Source organism: Chiroxiphia lanceolata, chromosome 24, assembly GCF_009829145.1.
Source record: "Chiroxiphia lanceolata isolate bChiLan1 chromosome 24, bChiLan1.pri, whole genome shotgun sequence".
NCBI lineage: Eukaryota > Metazoa > Chordata > Aves > Passeriformes > Pipridae > Chiroxiphia > Chiroxiphia lanceolata.
In genome coordinates, this window is record NC_045660.1 from 5725174 (window position 1) to 5743118 (window position 17945).

The window sequence follows — 17945 nt, forward strand, 5'->3', positions numbered from 1 at the left end:
AGGTGACAGTGGGAGAAGTGCACACTAATTACAGCTGGAATGCTTCTGTGCTCTTCACACCTCTCTCACATTTAATTACCTTTCAACTTATCCTTGCAGATGATAAATAAAGAAAGAAAGAAACTTCCCTGCTAGGATCAGCATCAGGAATTTGCTTGGAAGTTCCCCTGCACTGGGAAAAGATTCCAGACACTGCACCTTTCCCAGTCCCAGATATTCCACATTTGCATTGGCCAGGGGTTGGGGGGCTGATGCAGAGTGAGGAAAACATGGAATGACGACAACCAAATCCAGGAAAATCTTCCTTGGGCTTCAGGCAAAGCCAAAGGGGAGGAAGGAGGAATCGTTTCAGCAGGTTCTTACAAACTGCTCCCCTGGCAGTGATTTGCACATTTTGACCAACCAGCTGTGAAATGTTCTGGAACACTTCAATTACAAACACTTGGGCAATAATCAGCCTGCCCATTCCTGGAGCTCCTGACCAAAGGATCATGGGCTGGGAAGAAACCTGGAGGAAAAGGAACCTCGGGGAAAACAAAGGTTTGGGCAAGACAAGGAAACAGGAATGTGAGTGGAGATGGAGTGGGAGGCTGATCTGGGTGGGAAAAACAAGAGAAGAGGAAGAATGAAAAAAACCCCACAATATATCACCCTCCCACCAGTTGGCAAGAGCACAACAGCTTGGCTGGAGGAGTTTTGCAGAGGCCTGGAAGGAAAGCAGGACCATTTCTGTGTCTCCAACGCTGAAGAAACCCCCCCCAGAACATCACATGTGCAGCCTAAAGGATGCAAATTGAGGGGGATAAATTCCAGACTTGAGGGGGCATCATTTACCCCAATGCACCCTGGGGGTGGAATGCTCAGGGTGTCACCCCAAGATAATGGATTTACACTTTGCACAGGTAAAAATCATGGCACAGAAGGACAGCCCAGGAGAGAGAGAGAGAGAAAACAGCCCTTGGATCCTGCCTGAGCTGCAGTTCTTCTTGTATTCCAGCTTTTATCCTCTTCCCTCAGCTCCCTGGACACCCTCAGCCCCTCTCTGAGGGCTCCACAAAGGCAGCTCAGGAGAAAGGAGGTGCAGAGGGAAGAGCTGAGAGGGTGTGACCAGGGGAGAACACGCCAGAACAGCCCCCAAAAATACCAAGCAGCACAAACCCCTCACCCAGGGACAGGGAGCAGGGGGGGCTCCTCCATCCCAACCCCTCAGGCAAAGCCCAGGGCTGGGTTTCCCTCCCCCAGGGGCCTCAGGAAATGCTACTTACACATAAAGCACAGTTTTCTGGTCTCCCACTTGGCCTCCATCCCCCACTGTCAGGGTGTCATATCCTCTCTCCAGCTCGAATTCCTCGAAGGTGAGTTTGATGACCTGGCAAAGAGGCAGCACGTTAACAGGAACCCCCCACCCCGGGAGCCAGAGCCAGCCCCTGCCCTGCCTGTCCCTCTGCTTGGCTCTGGAGCTTCCAAGAGCATCCCTAATATCTCCAGGACATCCCCAAAGGTCACTGTCCTGGCTCTTTCCAGCCCTGGAGCACCTCCCTGCAGATGGACTGAGCTCCTCCTGAAACCACCTCTGGGATTTCTCTGCCTTATCCATCGATTTCCCAGATGACTTTATTGATAAAAGGGTGTGTGTTGGGACTCCAGCAGGCTCCTTTTCTCTCTCATCTTTCCTTGCCAGCCCTGAGATCCTGGGGATGGGTTTGAATGTGCAGACAGGCAGTGGTGCAAGTGGAGAGTCTTTCTTTTGCTCTGAGTTTCTCCCAAAATTCTCCTGGTTTCTGGTCAGACCAAGAGAGGATTTACATGAATTACCACTGGGAAATTGTCTCAGGCTGTCTGCAAACACAATCATCATCATCATCACATCTGGCCACAGCTCCTTGTGTCCCGTGTTTTCTCTCCTGTTCCACCCAAATTTCCACCCCCACTCCACTTTTGCAGCCCCCACGGAGCACAAACCCTGTGGACAACAAGAGGTTTGGGTTCCAAAACCTTTCAGCTGCTTTGGAAACCTCTTGTTTTCAAATACAACATGATTTAAGGGGACAAAGGGTCCTTAATCCAGGCTGAACAAACAGAAAAGGAAGAGAACTTCATTTCCAGAAGTGTTTTCCAGAACAATCAATGGAGCTTTGGGTTCTTGGAGCTCCTTCAGTGACCTGAGCCAGGAAAGCACTTGGATCATCAGACCTTTGTGCAGGTGCCTGTAAACACATTGCACTTCCTCACTTTTAACAGATTAAATCACCAAATTTGAGTCCAGGCCCCCTTGGGCTATTTTAGACAACACAGAATTATCAAAAGGAATTCAGGAGGAGGAGCCACGTGTGTGCCAAGGCCCACAGGCACCTGATGCCACCCCAGGGCATCTTAGGGCCCATCTTAGGGCACAGGAAAACCAAAATCCTGCTCTCTGTCATTTCATTTCTTACCCATTAAAAGCAGCACCTCCTGCAAACACAGGGGATAAAAGTCCCAAAGTTCAAACCAAAATCAAAAAAAAATAATGGTGTTTCTACAGGTGAGGCTGAGCTGTCCTGTGCCACCCCCTCCTACACATAAACACAACATTTCTCAAATGCCCAGAAATGAGGGATTTTGGCCACGACATCCCGAAAAATCAGAGTTTTTCCCCCAAGCCCTGGGATGGTGAAACAGGAGCTCTCGTGTGAGAGACCCTTCAGACAACTGTGGGACCATTAATTGGAGTGGCAGCACCCAAATATTAACCTGTGCAGGTCGTCATTAAAGCCTGTAATGATGGAATAATGTAATTAATACAAAGGACACAGCACTGTAACGCTGCACACATCGTCTGCTCAATCACCCACTCAAGTGAGCTGCATTCTGAGGAGCCTGACCCTAATTAAACAACTAATTACATTCTAGCACACTCAAGACTGTAACCTCGTGGCACAGGAACTGGATGCTGAATACAATATTTATTTATCCATTTCCCTATTTTCTTTTTTTTCTTTTTTTCTTTTTTTTTTTCTTTTTGGCTCCGAAAGCTGAAAATTATTTAATGATTCATTAAACCAACAAGAGCCCTCCTAGCACACACAAACACAAGGGGATGACACAAAAAGCTCCATTTTTAAGCTGCTGAAGTGACAGGAAGCAATTAGCAAAGCCAAGAAAATGGGGCTGGAATGTGACACCTGATCCTAAAGCTTTGTGGCACCAAGTGATTTGAAGTGCAGCCACATTCAGAGGGAAAAAACCCAATAATTCCCTCCATAAAACACCTCTTGCAGTTACATTGAAATGCTTTACAAGCACGTTACTCATCTCCCCCTTCTCCCCAGGCTCCAGCATTTCTCTTAATTTGGGATGAATCCTCCCCTGCAGGGGGCCCATCTCCCTCCATCCCAAAAAAGCTGGGACAGAGCTTCATTTATTTGGCTCGTGAGACCCCAGGTGAGAACAACCCCGGGAGAAACATCAACCAGGAACATCCATTATGGCAAAAAAAAAAAGGTCCAGAAACCGTTTTTATGCAAATCCCCCAATTATCATATTCATTTCTCAGCTCCCCAGTGATTTAGTTTTTTCCACTGTGTGGTGGAAACTCATTCCCAGGGCACCAAGGACCAGCACCAAAAAATCCCAATAGCCTGAAAATATCCCCCCAAATGGGTTTGATGTCACCCTCTGGCTGGGGAATAATTGCAAGTTGTCAGTGAGGAGCTCTCTGCCCTCAGAGCTGCTGGGGGAGGATTCTGAGCAAAACTTGGAGGGGATTCTGGGGCTCAGTGAGTCTGGCTGAGGGTTCTTTTCCAAATATAGAACAGAGGACTTGCAAATGAGCCCTAAATTCAGCTCCCCTGGTTCTCCAGGCTCACGTTAAAAGCTCCATGTAACAGGACCTGATCCAAGGAGCACTGGAGTCAATAAAAAGATTACACTGAATTCAGCAGGATCCTGCTCAGCCACATGAGGCTTCTCATATTCCAAGTATTTTACAGGCATTTTAGTGAATCCAGCCCCAATCCCTCCCTTACCCACACTGGGAAATGGGGGATCCACACTGGGATCATCCCCTTAAGGGCCTTCCCAAACCCCTTCCTTCTCAACCTCCTTCCTTCTCACCCCTCCCTGCTGCAGAGGCATGGAGAGGTTTTTCCCTACCTGGAAATTCCACTTCCAGGATGAAAAAAAAAAAACCCAGAAAATTTATAAACTTATAAATTTATAAACCTTTCTAAAACTGCCATTATTAATTAACTAGTTATCACTTTGCAGAAAAGGGAGTCTCTTCACACAGCTCATAAAAGCTGTTGATTTAACCAATCCACCCATATTTCACTGTAAAAATCTATGATGTGCAGCCCAGGGAGCACAAACTGCAGTTCTGCTCCTGTTAAATCTCTGCTCTGGGTCGAGAAATATCAAAATGAATGGATTTTCCCAATTTCATCCCCCTCTATGAAAGGATCAGGACCTGCAGATTCTGTTTCCTAATTAACAGTTCATTATTACTCAGGGTTAAAAGCTGAAGAAGAAACCAAACAGGGGAAGAGGAGCTTTCCCTAAGGAGAAATTCCACTGAGAAAGGAGACAATCTGCCCAGGGAGCTTAGAGGAGAAGCTTATCCCACCACAGTGCTGATGGAAAAGCTGGAAAACTTTGGGCCCAAGACAGGCAGAACAGCAAAGGAACAGAGCTGAGGGTTAGACTTGAATATTCAACACAAAAGCAACACACTGAAGGGTCAGTGAAACACTGGACATGGCCCATGAGTGGATTTTGATGATGATTTCCACCTCCTCCTTCCTGTTTTTAACAGGAATCCCAACTGGAAGTGTATCCTACGTCCACATCCAGCTCCCCAGGACTTCTTTCCAAACCCAGAGGTCTGTTTTATGCACACAAGAACTGGGTGTTGCCGATTTTTAAAGTCAAACACGCAAAAAAATGACATATAAAGCACAACACACATTCCACAGGCCAAGCTGGTGGGTATTCCATAACCTGGGAATGGATATCCAGGAGCCACGGGATGGAGGCACAGCTGACACCTGAGCAGGGAGACAGGAGACAGTGGCCTGTCCTTCACTGCACATCCCACCCCCTGGGGCTCATTAACCACTAAATCACTGCTAATGAACCAGCACTGAAGAATATCCTGATTCCACAATCCCATTTCCCGGGATCTGGGTCACTCCTGTGCTCCTGGGTGGCCAAACTAAATGCCAGCCTGGGGTACAACCTCCCTGGGAGCTGGAAGGGAGGGTTGATCCTAAATAAAACCAGGATCCACCAGGGATCTGGGCTTCTTAAAGGCTTGAACTGAGAGGGAACTCAACAGGTTCTTCAGGCACGAGCTCCAAGGGGAGGTGACAGCAGGGCACTGCCAGCAATTCCCAACAATTCCTAACAATTCCCAGGCAAAAAGATGAGGTCCTGGGGCAGCAACACGTCTGGGAAATGCCCTGTTTGGATCAGCAGCAGGTCCAAAACATCCCTGAGGGAATAACCCCTGGAGCTCAGAGCCCTGGGCTGCAGGATTCCCTCCTTTGGGAATAACCCCGGGAGCTCAGAGCCCTGGGCTGCAGGATTCCCTCCTTTGGGAATAACTAGGGATGCTCAGAGCCCTGCAGGATTCCCTCCTTTGGGAATAACCCCTGGAGCTCAGAGCCTTGGGCTGCAGGATTCCCTCCTGAGGGAATAACCCCAGGAGCTCAGAGCCCTGGGCTGCAGGATTCCCTCCTTTGGGAACAACCAGGGATGCTCAGAGCCCTGCAGGATTCCCTCCTTTGGGAATAACCCCAGGAGCTCAGAGCCCTGGGCTGCAGGATTCCCTCCTTTGGGAATAATCCCAGGAGCTCAGAGCCCTGCAGGATTCCCTCTGGAGCCAAGGGGGGTGGTGCTGGTGGGAACCCAGGGTCTGAGAGGAATGAGACCTGTCACCTCCTGAGAGCAAATGCAGGGAATACCAGGGAATAACACCTCGGGAAGTGTGTTTTGAGCCACACAGCAAAGTAATTTTCGTCCTCGTGCTCCCACCCAGATCTGGAGGAGGGACATGGGCTGAGACTGAAGGGCTGGAAAAAGCTGAGGCACCAAACATTGCCCTCAACTGCAATTTCACTGCCAGTGGAAAATGGGAAGGAATTGATCCTTCCCAGGCCAAGGCAGTCAGCCCTTGCTCTCTCCAGCCTGGAATCACCCCCAGAGAGGACTCGCTTATAAATTACCAACACTGCACAAACAGTGGGAGATGAACCCACACCTCCTCCTCCCCACCTCACCCTCTGCCCTTTGGGGGCTGAAATCCTGCTGGTCAAGGGCCTGCAGCAGATCCTTTTTCCCCCTGGCTGAGGCCCCCCAGGACCCACCTTGGCGGGGTTGAGGGCGGTGATGACCCACACGCAGTAGGCGTTGTTGTCGTACTGCACCGGGTAGTTGGGGGACGTGATGACCCCGCTGGGCCCCCTCAGGTACGTGTCACACATCCTGGCTGGGGGCACAGACAGCACAGGTGAGACCTCTGGGCTCTGGGCTGGCAGTTAAAACCCCCAAAACCCCCAAAACTCCCCTTTTTTCCCCACTCGTGCAGCAGAGATGGAGGATTTGTCTGTTGGAGGATTCATCCGTGGGGCTGTTCAACCAACCAACAACAACCCACTCTCCAACTTTACTGGAGACTATGAATAAAGACTTACTTTATTCACACTCTCCAACTTTATTGGAGGCCATTTTATTCATCATTCTTATTTTGTTCATCTTTTTTTTTCTTTCTAAAGCGAAAATCGTTTCGCAGCCGACCACGTGGAAGGTTCTGGCTGAGATGCAGCTCCTTTTTCATGTCCCCCCCCCCCAAAAAAAAAAAAAACCATCTCTCCTTTCTTCTTGCAGATCAAAAAAAAAAAAAATACTGCATGGCAAGAATTTATGATGTAATGATTAAGTATTTATCAGGCTGGTTTCGTTCAGGCACGACCGTGGGCTCAGAACCGAGACGGCAACTCAGCTTTGCATCTCAAAAACATCTCAGGTAAAGGAGGAGCTGGAAAGTGCTTAAACAGGGAAATTTTGGCCTGTGGTATCCCTTTGATGCAATATTTAGCTGGAATATTTCAGCAGGAAATGTGAAGAGCAGCATCCCGGCTCTGGAGCTGCCTCTGCTCTCGGGACGGAGCCTCAAAATTCAAATTTATTTCAAATCTCAAAGGAGAAAGATTTGCATACGTGGCATCTGCAAGGCTTTTTTTTTTTCCCCCACCACTCCAAATTGCAGGAAAACTTGGAAAACCATCTCCTGGCCAGGCTGGGACAGAGGGGAACATGTGGAACAGCAAGAGCAGGTCGGGAAGGAGCTGAGGGCATCTCCCCATGGTGCTAAATCACATCCCTCCTGCCTGACCTCAACAAAAAAAAAGGTAAATCCCATTATTCCCATTTTTTAAGTGGTGTTCCCAGGACCCAGAGGGAATCTGCTGTAGGTGGGGGAGCTGAAAAAAGTCTCCCATCAGTGGCTCAAAGTTTGATCCCTGGGGATCAGAAATTCTCCCAGCCCAGGGGGGGTTAAAACCTGCTCACTGGGATTTCCCAACTGGAGAGAAACCCAAAGGGAAAATGGAACTGAAATAAAGAGCAAATGGAAAACTTTTTAAACAGGAAAAAAAGCACAACACAAAATTAGCAGTTAAAAAAATTAAGTTGATTCAAAGAGACACAATAACAGAGGCAAATCCTTTCTTATCTCTTGCAAGAGGACACCATAAATTTCCTTTATAGTGTCACGTATTTATGCCAAATATCCTCTTACACTGATTCAATTTATTCCAGGCTTGTTTCAAGAATTAGATGGGATTCCAAAGCCTTGAAAAAAATCTGCAGATGAAATTAAAGGAAAAAAAAAAAAGAACTGAAAAAAATACCTATTTATGACTTTAAGAGCTTTAAAGGGATTTCATTAAAAATATTACAAGTTGTTCATTATTAGCATTACAAATATCACATTATTCATGGAATTCCTTTGGAGAGGGAATGAAAACAAAATGGCCAAGGGCAAAATGGGCATCAGTGTGTTTTCCACTGAAAGAAAACTCCTCCACTGAAAGAAAACTCCACTGGGGGATGGCTCATGGCACAGGATGATGCTACTGAGGAACCACAGCCCAGAAATCCCACTTGGATGCCCAAGAGCAGCAAGTTCCAGTTCAAAAAAAAATCTCCCTCCATCTCTGCTTTTCCAGATTTTATCCCAGGCTTTCACCCCTTTTCCCTTCTCCTCTCCTTGTCCCCTAAAAGGAAATACCTGGAATAGAGAGATGACCCTTGGATAACGGGAAAGGGAGGGTGGGGAGGCCCTGGTATGGGTTGCCCAGAGAAGCTGTGGCTGCTCCATCCCTGGGAGTGTCCAAGGACAGGCTGGAGCAACCTGGGACAGTGGGAAGTGTCCCTGCCCTTGGAATGAGGTGGCCTTTGAGCTCCCTCCCAACCCAAACCATCCAGGGCTTCCACAGCCTTACCCAGGGACTCCAAACCTGGGGTGATGCACCCAGGGGACCCTGAGGGGAGGGTTTTTCCCACCAATCCCAGTAATCCAGCTGAGTTTTGTGCCTCCTCACCTCTGCAGACGGGCCTGTGGTCGCTCCAGGCCACGATGAGGTCGCTCACCCTCTTGCAGGTGATGCTCCTGGAGCCCTGCAGGTCGTAGCCCTCGTTGCAGGAGAACTGGATGCTGGAGCCCAACCTGGAAGGGGAGCAGGACATCAATTCCCAGAGCTCCTGGCCCAGCTCTGCCCCCTCTGCCCCCACCCCGTGCCCAGAGCAGCTCCTGGGAATTCTGCAGGAACAGCCCCGGGGGCTGAGCTCCAGCAGCACATCCCAGCCTTCCCAGGAATTCCATCCCATGTGGGAGCACAGACACAGCCCCAGGAGGTGACATGCTCAGCATTCTCATGTGAAAAAGTAGAAAAAAATGTTCTTTATCTCATGTGAAAAAGTGGGAAAAAAAATGTTCTTTATCTGCTGCTGAGAGGTTTGTTCTTGGTTCTCTGGGTTTGGGTCCAGCCCCTTCACTGACTTATTCCCCCTTATTCCCTCCTTATTCCCCCAGGAGACACAATCCAGCTGGGAGACTTTATCCTGGGGCATTTAGGGACTGTTGGGAATTCCCTTTTCTCCACCCTCACCCCTTTGCTGGATTTCAGGAGAATTTGGTACAACTCAGGTTCAACTGAAAGACACTTTCTGTGACCAAAAGAGCCACCACCAGCAAAATAAGATGAAATATTGATTCCCCATTGCTGACCACAGGCTGGGTCACTCCTACCCACTGGAAAGGAACATTTGCAACTGGAAGGGAATAACAGCATTGTTTGAAACTTTATAAAAAAACCAATTATCTCCCCCCACATCCACTCACTGACAAGGAACTGTATCAGTCACCTCAAACTCTCTCAGGGCAGGGCCATGCTGGGGCTTAAACTGATTTGAAAAGTGATTTTTTTGGCTGTTAAAGGCAGTTTTCCTGCACTTAACCAGAGGGGGAATGACAACACACATAGATTGTACAACCTGGCTAAAAACCTGGGTTGTCAGAGGGTAAATACTCCGAGAGATCACTCTGGATGCTAAGGTGGGACACACATTTATTCTCCTCCTCCCTAATGTGGGCAGGATTTTCAGAGAGGACACATCAGAGGTGGGCAGATGGTCTCTGAAAACAGACTCCAGAACGCCAAGGAGCACAAACATGGCACAGAACAGGAGCTTTGGCAGCATGCAAAAAAAAAAAAACCACAGACGGAAAAGGTTCTTACCTAAAATCGTTGCCTATTCTTTTGCCTCTCTCTGGAATCCCAGGGTCTGGACACATATTATGTCCCTGGGACACACCAACCTGAGTTACTACAAAGCAAAAAACAGCACATACAGAGACAGAATAGCAAAAGAAACATTCTTTCATCAACTGTCTTTGGTGGATGTGGAGAGAAAAAATGGCAACCGGTAGCTGGAAACCCCTGAACGTGTTCCACTTTGTGAGGGAAGGAAAACCAGCCTTGGAAACAAATACCCTGGAATCATTTCAGCTCAGCTCGTGCACCAAAGTGTTTTCTAGGAAACCACAGCTAGGGACACGGTTTTCCCTCTGTTCCACTACAGAAGCACCTCTGAAAAGAGTTGGTTCTTGGTTTTTCATTTCCCATATTCTGCGAAATCGCCCCAGTTAACCAGCCCATTTCCGGAGCCAGGGATTGAAAAGAGCCACCCAGGTGACATCCTACACCCGAGCCAGCGGTGCCAGGGGAAGAAACCAGCTCCATGGAAAGGCAGGTGTGTGATACCAGGGGGAAAAAAAACCCGAGCACGGAACAAAAGGCAGAAAGGAGGGGGGGAAATGCCAGACGAGGGGTTCCGAGCGAGTCATTTAAGTCTGAGCGTGGAAAATCTTATGGAGCGACCTCAGAGTAACTGCCAAGGACCATGAGAGCCATGGAGTTTCCATGAAACCATGGAAATCATGGAGTGATCCAGTGCTGATCCAGCTCCACTCTCCACCTCCCCATTCCCAGCCCTCTCCAGCCTCGTCCGAGGCGCGACCGAGCGTCCGGGGGTGGGGGCAAAATCCTGATTTCCACCTGGAATTCCAGCAACTCCCAGAAGGACAAAGAGGGGATTTTGCCACAGAAGCTGCAGAATTTGATGGCACCAAGGGGAGGACCAGAGGAAACCACGCCATTCCTTGGTGTGAATCTCAAACACCCGGATTTCCATCCTGCCTCTGCCTATCCCTGGATTCGAGGGGAAAGCCCAATCCCAATTCCCAACACGCTGCATTGGCACAGTGCCCCCAAGGCCAGGGCCAGATGGGTGATGGAGCAGGTACAAAAAGCACGTTCCTCACGACACACACGTGGGCTCCAGAGCTGGAGCCCAGCAGGAGATGAGAACAGGGACAGAGGAGGGAGAGAGAGAGAGAGAAAGCACGTGGAGTGTCTGCACAGACTGCACAGGGGGACACACAGAAAGCCAAGACCATCAGATATGGTAATTATCCAGTGGGTAATTACACCTGGGACTGCAGCTGGGAGATGGAAGTGTTCCTACAAGGAGGGAAGGATCAGCAGGACAGGGCTTTTGTCTGCACCCAACTGCTGCTGCTGTGCCAAAACCATTCCAGCCCCTGGCCTCCTCCTCAGTGCTGACATCTCATCTTGTGCTCTTTAGTTCTGAAAGGGCCTTTTTTAGCTCCTGGCCTCCCTTCCCACCCTGTGCTGGAGCAGGGATGGGGCTGTCCCCTGTGTTCCCACCCTGGTGTTCCCACCTTGGTGCTCTGTGCTCTCCTCCGGGTGTTTGAGGGCACAAAGGGAGCAGAAACATGGATTCATGGAAACCAGGCTCCTCAGAGGCTGTTTTCCCTCCTCTGCATGTTCATGACCTCATGTTAAGCTCAGTCAGGTGGGGAGGGGGGAGTGTGAAAGCAGCACAACCCTCTGACTGCTGCCACCTCTGAATGTCCCCCCAAAGGCCAAAGGAAAGCAGCAGCCCCTGCCTTCAACACCCACATTTTCATCAGGTCCTGAAAATGAAGGGTCAGCTCAGCAAAGTCCTTGGGTGGCACCAACTTCCATGGGGTGTCTTCAGTCTCTATCCACACCCACACACCCCACTGTGACCCCTGGGCACAAACCAAACCAAACCAACCCTCCAGGCTAAGGCTGGATACCACAAGGCCACATGGAAGTGCTCAGACTTCTCATCTTCCTCCTGTGCTTTGCCCAGAGTAAAAAACCACCCCGAAGGATCCCCCCCTGGAACACACACAAACACCCTGCATCGAGCTCTGGGGGCTCTTCTGGCACAACAAACCCCCTTCCCACAGCAAATCCTTCCTCCCATGGTCAACAAACCCCCCCAGACAACCCCTTCCACCCCACTGGGTGGGTTACTCTGCACTCTCACAGCCAGTTATTAATTCCCATATTTGATAACCTCCAACTCAGAGCCCCGGGAGGACCCAGAGCTGCAGATGACCAGGAAAAACAGGTTGTCAGCTGCCAGTCACACTTCTGAAGGCTAAAACCAGTTAATCTCTTGTTAGCTGGAGATTTATTAACACCTCCAGAACACGTGTAGATAAAGCAGAGAACAGATAAGATAAAAGCTGAGCAAGGGGGAAAGGAAAGATATCTCCATATCATGGGAATTCTCCTTGTTAGTGTGAAGGAAAGAGAAAGGGAAGAAGATGGATTAGATGGTCACTTACAGGAAACTTTTGTTCTCTCCCTTTTGTCTCAGACACACAACTAACTCAGGGGTTAGGAAGCAGATTTGTCATGCTGAGAACTGTCAGCCCTGTGTTCACCTTCCTCAGGCTCTGACTGATCTGTGCTGGGCTGTTCCCCCCCCCAGGAATCCTTCAAGGTCACTGGAAAAACAGTAGATCTCACCAGCTGGGATGAACTGTTCCATTTCTACATTATAAGCTCCCAGGATATTCTCTCCCCCAAACCATGGAACTCGTTTTCCACCCCTTTGTTCTCCCCCTGATTTTTTTCCAACAGCTTTTCCCACCGTGAATTCGACGACAGCCAGTTCCTGATTGTTCTTTTTTTTTGCCACAGCAATTTACTCTTAAAAATCTGTTTTAAAGGAACTCAGAACCTTCCTTGGTTCTCTGATATCTCCCCAGGTTAACCAAGTTCACTGACACACTCCTAAGGGACAAGTTTTTACTGAATTTAGGAATATAAAACATGAACTACCCCCCACCACCTGATGCCAAAGCAGCCTTGCTGCAACAACCCAGAACTTCACACACTTGGCTGAGACCTAAAACTGCTCCAACCCCTCCAAAATGTACAATTAAAACAGGTTTTGACCGATCTGAAGGTGCACAGAACTTTCACTCCTCCATCCCACCCCTCCCAGTCCCCCCCAGCAGTGCCTGCTCAGGGGGGGCCTCAATCAAAGGTCACAAAAGCACCTCAAAGGTCACAAAAGCACCTCAAAGGTCACAAAAGCAACTTTGGTGCTGTTTTATAAGAACAAATACCATGGGTTTTTTTCCCACTGTGGGACCTGGAGTGTCCCCATTTACACCCCGTGTGCAGGAACAGAAAGAGGAACAGAAACAACCTCCAAAACACAACCTAAAACTGAAAACTATTTCTTCTCTCTCAGCCTCCAGAGCTGTGTTATTTTGCCTCTAAAAGTGATTAAAGCGAGATGCCCAAATAATTTCAGGGATGGTGAACAGCACAAGGCACTTGATTACAATTCCAAACAAACACATTTGAATACAACTGAACACAGGAAGCGCCTCCCCCCGAAATTCCAGAGTTTTATGTGGGTTTTTTCCCCCTCAAACAGCACCAGCACTTGTGATGTGACTTAGTTTTGCCTCCATTCAGACCCACAAAACACAAGGGTTTACCCTGGCCAGGTGACCCCAACCCCAGTGTCCACCCAGCCAAACCCAAATCCTCTACAAGACCCGTAGGGTTTAAGAACAGACTCTTCAAGGTAGGATTTTGGGGCAGGTGCAAAGGGAATAACTGAAAATAAAGCCCAGACTTGGAGGTTGGACTCGATGAGGTCTCAGAGATCTTTTCTTTTCCAGCCTTAATGACTCTGTGACTCCGTGGCAGAGCTGTCACCAGGAGACACAGGCATTCCTAAACTTCTCATCTTTGAGCCAGAGCAACTCCAGCAACCCTCAGTGACCTTTATCAGCCCGTCCCACCTGCACAGTTCTCTGGGGTGCAGCCTCGTGGAAGTGGTACAGCCACCCATGCAAATCAAAGCCACCAGGGGAAAGGAGCAGATAACACTCTGGGCTCCTTCTGCTGAGAGAAAAAAGCACCATTTCCTGGTGGCATCTTCCCTGGGATCAGCACTCCTGCAGCTGGAACATTCCCTGGGGGAGCAGAGGGGGAGCAGAAGGCCGTGGGAGATAGAGGTTAATCAGGGCTGGCAGTCCAGAGCACTGGGAGGGGGCTGGAGGCACCAGGGGGGTGGGGATGGACAGAATCTGGGCCACTGGCACCATCTACACCAGGACAGCTTGGCAGCTCTTGGGCTGAGCTGCCTCCCTGCTCTGGGGTTGATCCCCAGGATGGGATCAGCAGGGCACAGGATGCTGAGCTGGGGTTGATCCCCCCAGGATGGGATCAGCAGGGCACAGGATGCTGAGCTGGGGTTGATCCCCCCAGGATGGGATCAGCACTGACAGGATGCTGAGCTGCCTCCCTGCTCCAGGGTTGATCCCCAGCATGGGATCAGCTCTGCACAGGATGCTGAGCTGGCAGCTCTGGGGTTGATCCCAGGATGGGATCAGCACTGACAGGATGCTGAGCTGCCTCCCAGCTCTGGGGTTGATCCCCAGGATGAGATCAGCTCTGCACAGGATGCTGAGCTGCCTCCCAGCTCTGGGGTTGATCCCCAGGATGGAATCAGCACTCACAGGATGCTGAGCTGGCAGCTCTGGAGCTGCTCTGGCAGGTGAGGATGAGCTGGGCAGAGGCAGGACTGGGACAGAGGGTTCCCTGCTGTCTCCTGCTCGGCCTCAGCACCATTCCCAGAGCCCACACAGCGTGTTAGAAATGGGTAAAAACTGCTCCAGGGAAGCAGCTGAGCATTCCTGGGAAAGAGAAATGGGAATCCTACATATTCTTAACACCAGAGTACTTCTGTCAACTAAAGACTCGAAGCCAGGCTGACATTTGTCATCCCCTTCCCCTCATTCCCCACGTCCAAGACATCAGACCCCCCACTCCAAACACATCCCTCTGTCTCCACACAGAGCCACTGGTGTTTTCCAACTGAATTTCATACTCAGTTAAGTGATCTGGAATGTTTATTACAATTAAATTCTTCTTGGCAAGCATAAATCACCCAGCCAGGAACATCTTGCACACCGAGTTTTTCTTTAAAAATTGAATCCACTCTCTCTAAACACCCCCCCAACGTTTTCTGCTCCGGAGATTTTGGGCAATTCACAGCCTGTTATTATTTGCCTTGATGGGCCTTGCTCCTGAAAAACCAGAGACTAAAAGCACTCTCAGGTGAGCCACTCTCACTGCAGACAGACAGCAAAGCACGTTCCAAATCCAGCTCATCGTTTCTTAGCTCAGTTTTTTGTGCCCAAAACCCAACCCAGTGAAATGTCATGGACTGTGCACCAACACGAGCAATTCCACCCTCTCCCCTAAAAACTGAGGGAAAACCATGTTCCACTCTGCTCCCATTTGAATTCATATAAAATATTAATTTTATTAATTAATTCAGATCCCTCCTGTTCCACCTCAGGGTCCCCTCAGGAGCCCAAAGGTCTGTCCAGAGTCACACACGGGAAGAAGCTCCGAGTTTTGCTTCTGCTTTGAGAAGAACCTGATGGAAAGATGGATGGACCTAAAGGATTCCCCTCCTGCCAGAGGGACACACTGACACACCAGCCCTAAACACAGCCACCAAAACAGGGAGACCCAAAAATCAGTGGTACAAGCCCAGCACTGTCACGATTTTTCTGCAGGGACAACTGAATAAAATTCAAATAGAAAGAGAAAGAGACTGCTGCCACCTCTGCAGGCTTGCTGAAAGGTCTTCTTGGTGCTGTTCCTTATCCCTACTCCTAATTTTACAGCAACATTAACTCAGTTTTCCAAGTTCTTTCCAGCTGGACACTTTCCACACTAAAAGGCACCCAAAGCCTGTCACTGAGCAGCAGAATACAGTATATATTCCATATAAATATTCCATACACACCCCCCCAGTCCCCTCCAGGCCACTCTGAGGAGTTAGTAAAATGCTTGTGAGCAGAGCACTGGGAGGAAGTGATGCAGTAATGGGGGGGGAAGAGAGGGAAAAGCATCACGACAAAGTTTTAGAAGATTACTGGAAGTCAAATGAAATGTTCAAGGAGATCATTTATACGAAAGACAGCGAAGGAAGAGCCAAAAAACTTACACACTGATGTCTTCTGGTTGTTGTCCTTGCTGGGCATGAGCTTCACCCCCCTGGACTTGAGCTCCATTTGCTTTTTGACTGCAGGGACAGATGGAAAACAGAGGGAAGACAAGGAAAAGGTTTAGCTGAGCATCAGGGATTAGTTAAAAAGAAAATGAAGCGACACTTGTACATCACCCACCCCCTGCATCCTTCCCTGCTGGCTGAGACAACTCACCCTGACCCCCCAAACCAGGAGGGAGCCTTTCATTCACCATGTTAGGGCTGGACTGGTGTCCTTGGAGAGCTTTTATTTGAAGATAAAAACGGGGTCTGACCCCCCCACCCCTCTGCAACCACACCATTAACACACCACAAATGGGAGAGGGGCAAAAGGGAAGCCCTGAGAAACTTCAGGGATCCTGAGAGGGAAATGCTCAGTGAGTTCCACTCAGTTTTCCTGATGCAGTTTTTCCATGGATCCATCACACAGCAAAGCCACTCTCTGCTTCCATAACCCAAAAACTCTAAATATGGCCTGGGGGAGTGTCAGGCTCAAAAAGGCAGTAAAACAGCAGGGGAAAAAAAGCAACAAAACCATATTATTGGCAAAGAGAAGGGTAAATCCACTATGAACAGCCAGAGGAAGAGCTGGATGGTGACTGTGCCCGAGGTCCAATGGGAACAACCTCCCAGCAGGAAGCACAACATCCAAACCCCTTTCCAGGAGCCTTTTCCTGGAGCAAACCAGCCCATCTCCCACTTCAAACTGCTCTCCCCTCTTTATCTTCATCTTGTCATCCTTTCATCCCTAAATTAGCACATTCCAGAGACAAAGCTGTCAGGAAGAATTACCCCTGTCACTAACAAGGTTTTTTTTTTTTAATCATGCCTTTTTTTTTTTTTTGGCTTAAAAACCAGCCTGTTTGGAACATCTGTTCAGGGGGAGCTTCAGACAGGGAGATGTGGATTGTCACTCCTTGAAGCTCACCTGGGGCAGTGCTTTGAGAGAGAGAGAGAGAGAGAGAGAGAGAGAGAGAGGCTGGATGGGAGCTTTTCATTCATCATTTGCTTACAGCTTTTTGCTTTCTCTTTAAATAAAGCAGGGAGAACTTCAAACTCAGCCCCCTGCACCAGCTTAAAAAAAATATTCATGAGGAAAAGTCACATCTTTCTTACCAGCACTGGTATCTTCAGCCTGTGCAGGGGGGGTTGTGTAGTTTTTAATTTAAGAGGAGAAAACTAATTAACAGCAGGCCACTATCAAAGGGAATCTAACACTTGGGGTTTTTGACTCTAAATCCACCTGCAAATGCAGCAGGAGGGGAGCAGAAGGTCTCAGGATGCCCCAAAGATCCCCAGAGTCCTGCAGGTCACGGGGTGTTTGCAGCCTGACCTCGAGGTTTTTAACAAATCTGCCATCAAGGGACCACAGAAAGGACACAGGGCTGCCAAAACTCACATTTCTGGGGCAAACCCCTATTTCTGCCTCAACCAGGTTATCCTGCAGAATACTGCAGTCCTTTCCAAGCAAGCCCAGGGATAACCCTGCAGTTCCAACCAATAAACCCAGTCAAGTCTGAGCATCCAAGGCTAAATTTGAGCTATTGCAGGATGTGCTGGGGTGATTTTACAGGGTCTTAATCCATTGCTTTGGGGCACGAGCAGCAGGGGAGCAGCTTGACAAAAATAATCCCCATTTTTACATTCTCCACAACTTCCCACTGCCAAGTCCCTTTGTCCAGAGGAATGTTTGTGCAAACCCACCCTTGGCACAGCACAGGGTGGGGAGGGAACCTGCAGCCTCAGGGGGCAGGTAAAGATGCCAAGCACTGGTGCCCCCACCCAGGGATGGGATTGGTGCTGAGGGGGGGGTAACACAGCCCTGGCAGGGTCAGGACACCCCAACTGCTCAACTCCAGCATTTCCCCAGCCATCAACATCCCAAATCCAGCAGAAGGGAGGGGAATAAGATGGTCCTTGGGGTGTCCTGACTCTGGAAGGGACCCCAACTGCTCAACTCCAGCATTTTCCCAGTG

The 17945-nt window shown here is 49.3% G+C and overlaps 1 protein-coding gene across 3 annotated transcripts in view; it reads right to left on the reverse strand.

Annotated features, from left to right (window-relative positions):
* Positions 1 to 17945, reverse strand: part of CSMD2 (CUB and Sushi multiple domains 2) — a 264720-nt gene that overhangs the window by 129365 nt on the left and 117410 nt on the right. For all 3 annotated transcript variants that reach the window (XM_032709961.1, XM_032709960.1, XM_032709962.1), the window contains 5 exons: positions 15928 to 16005; positions 9780 to 9867; positions 8583 to 8707; positions 6345 to 6466; positions 1266 to 1369 (listed from right to left, as the gene is read on the reverse strand). In XM_032709961.1, the coding sequence (XP_032565852.1) occupies positions 1266 to 1369; positions 6345 to 6466; positions 8583 to 8707; positions 9780 to 9867; positions 15928 to 16005 (517 nt within the window). The remainder of the gene's footprint in view (positions 1 to 1265; positions 1370 to 6344; positions 6467 to 8582; positions 8708 to 9779; positions 9868 to 15927; positions 16006 to 17945) is intronic.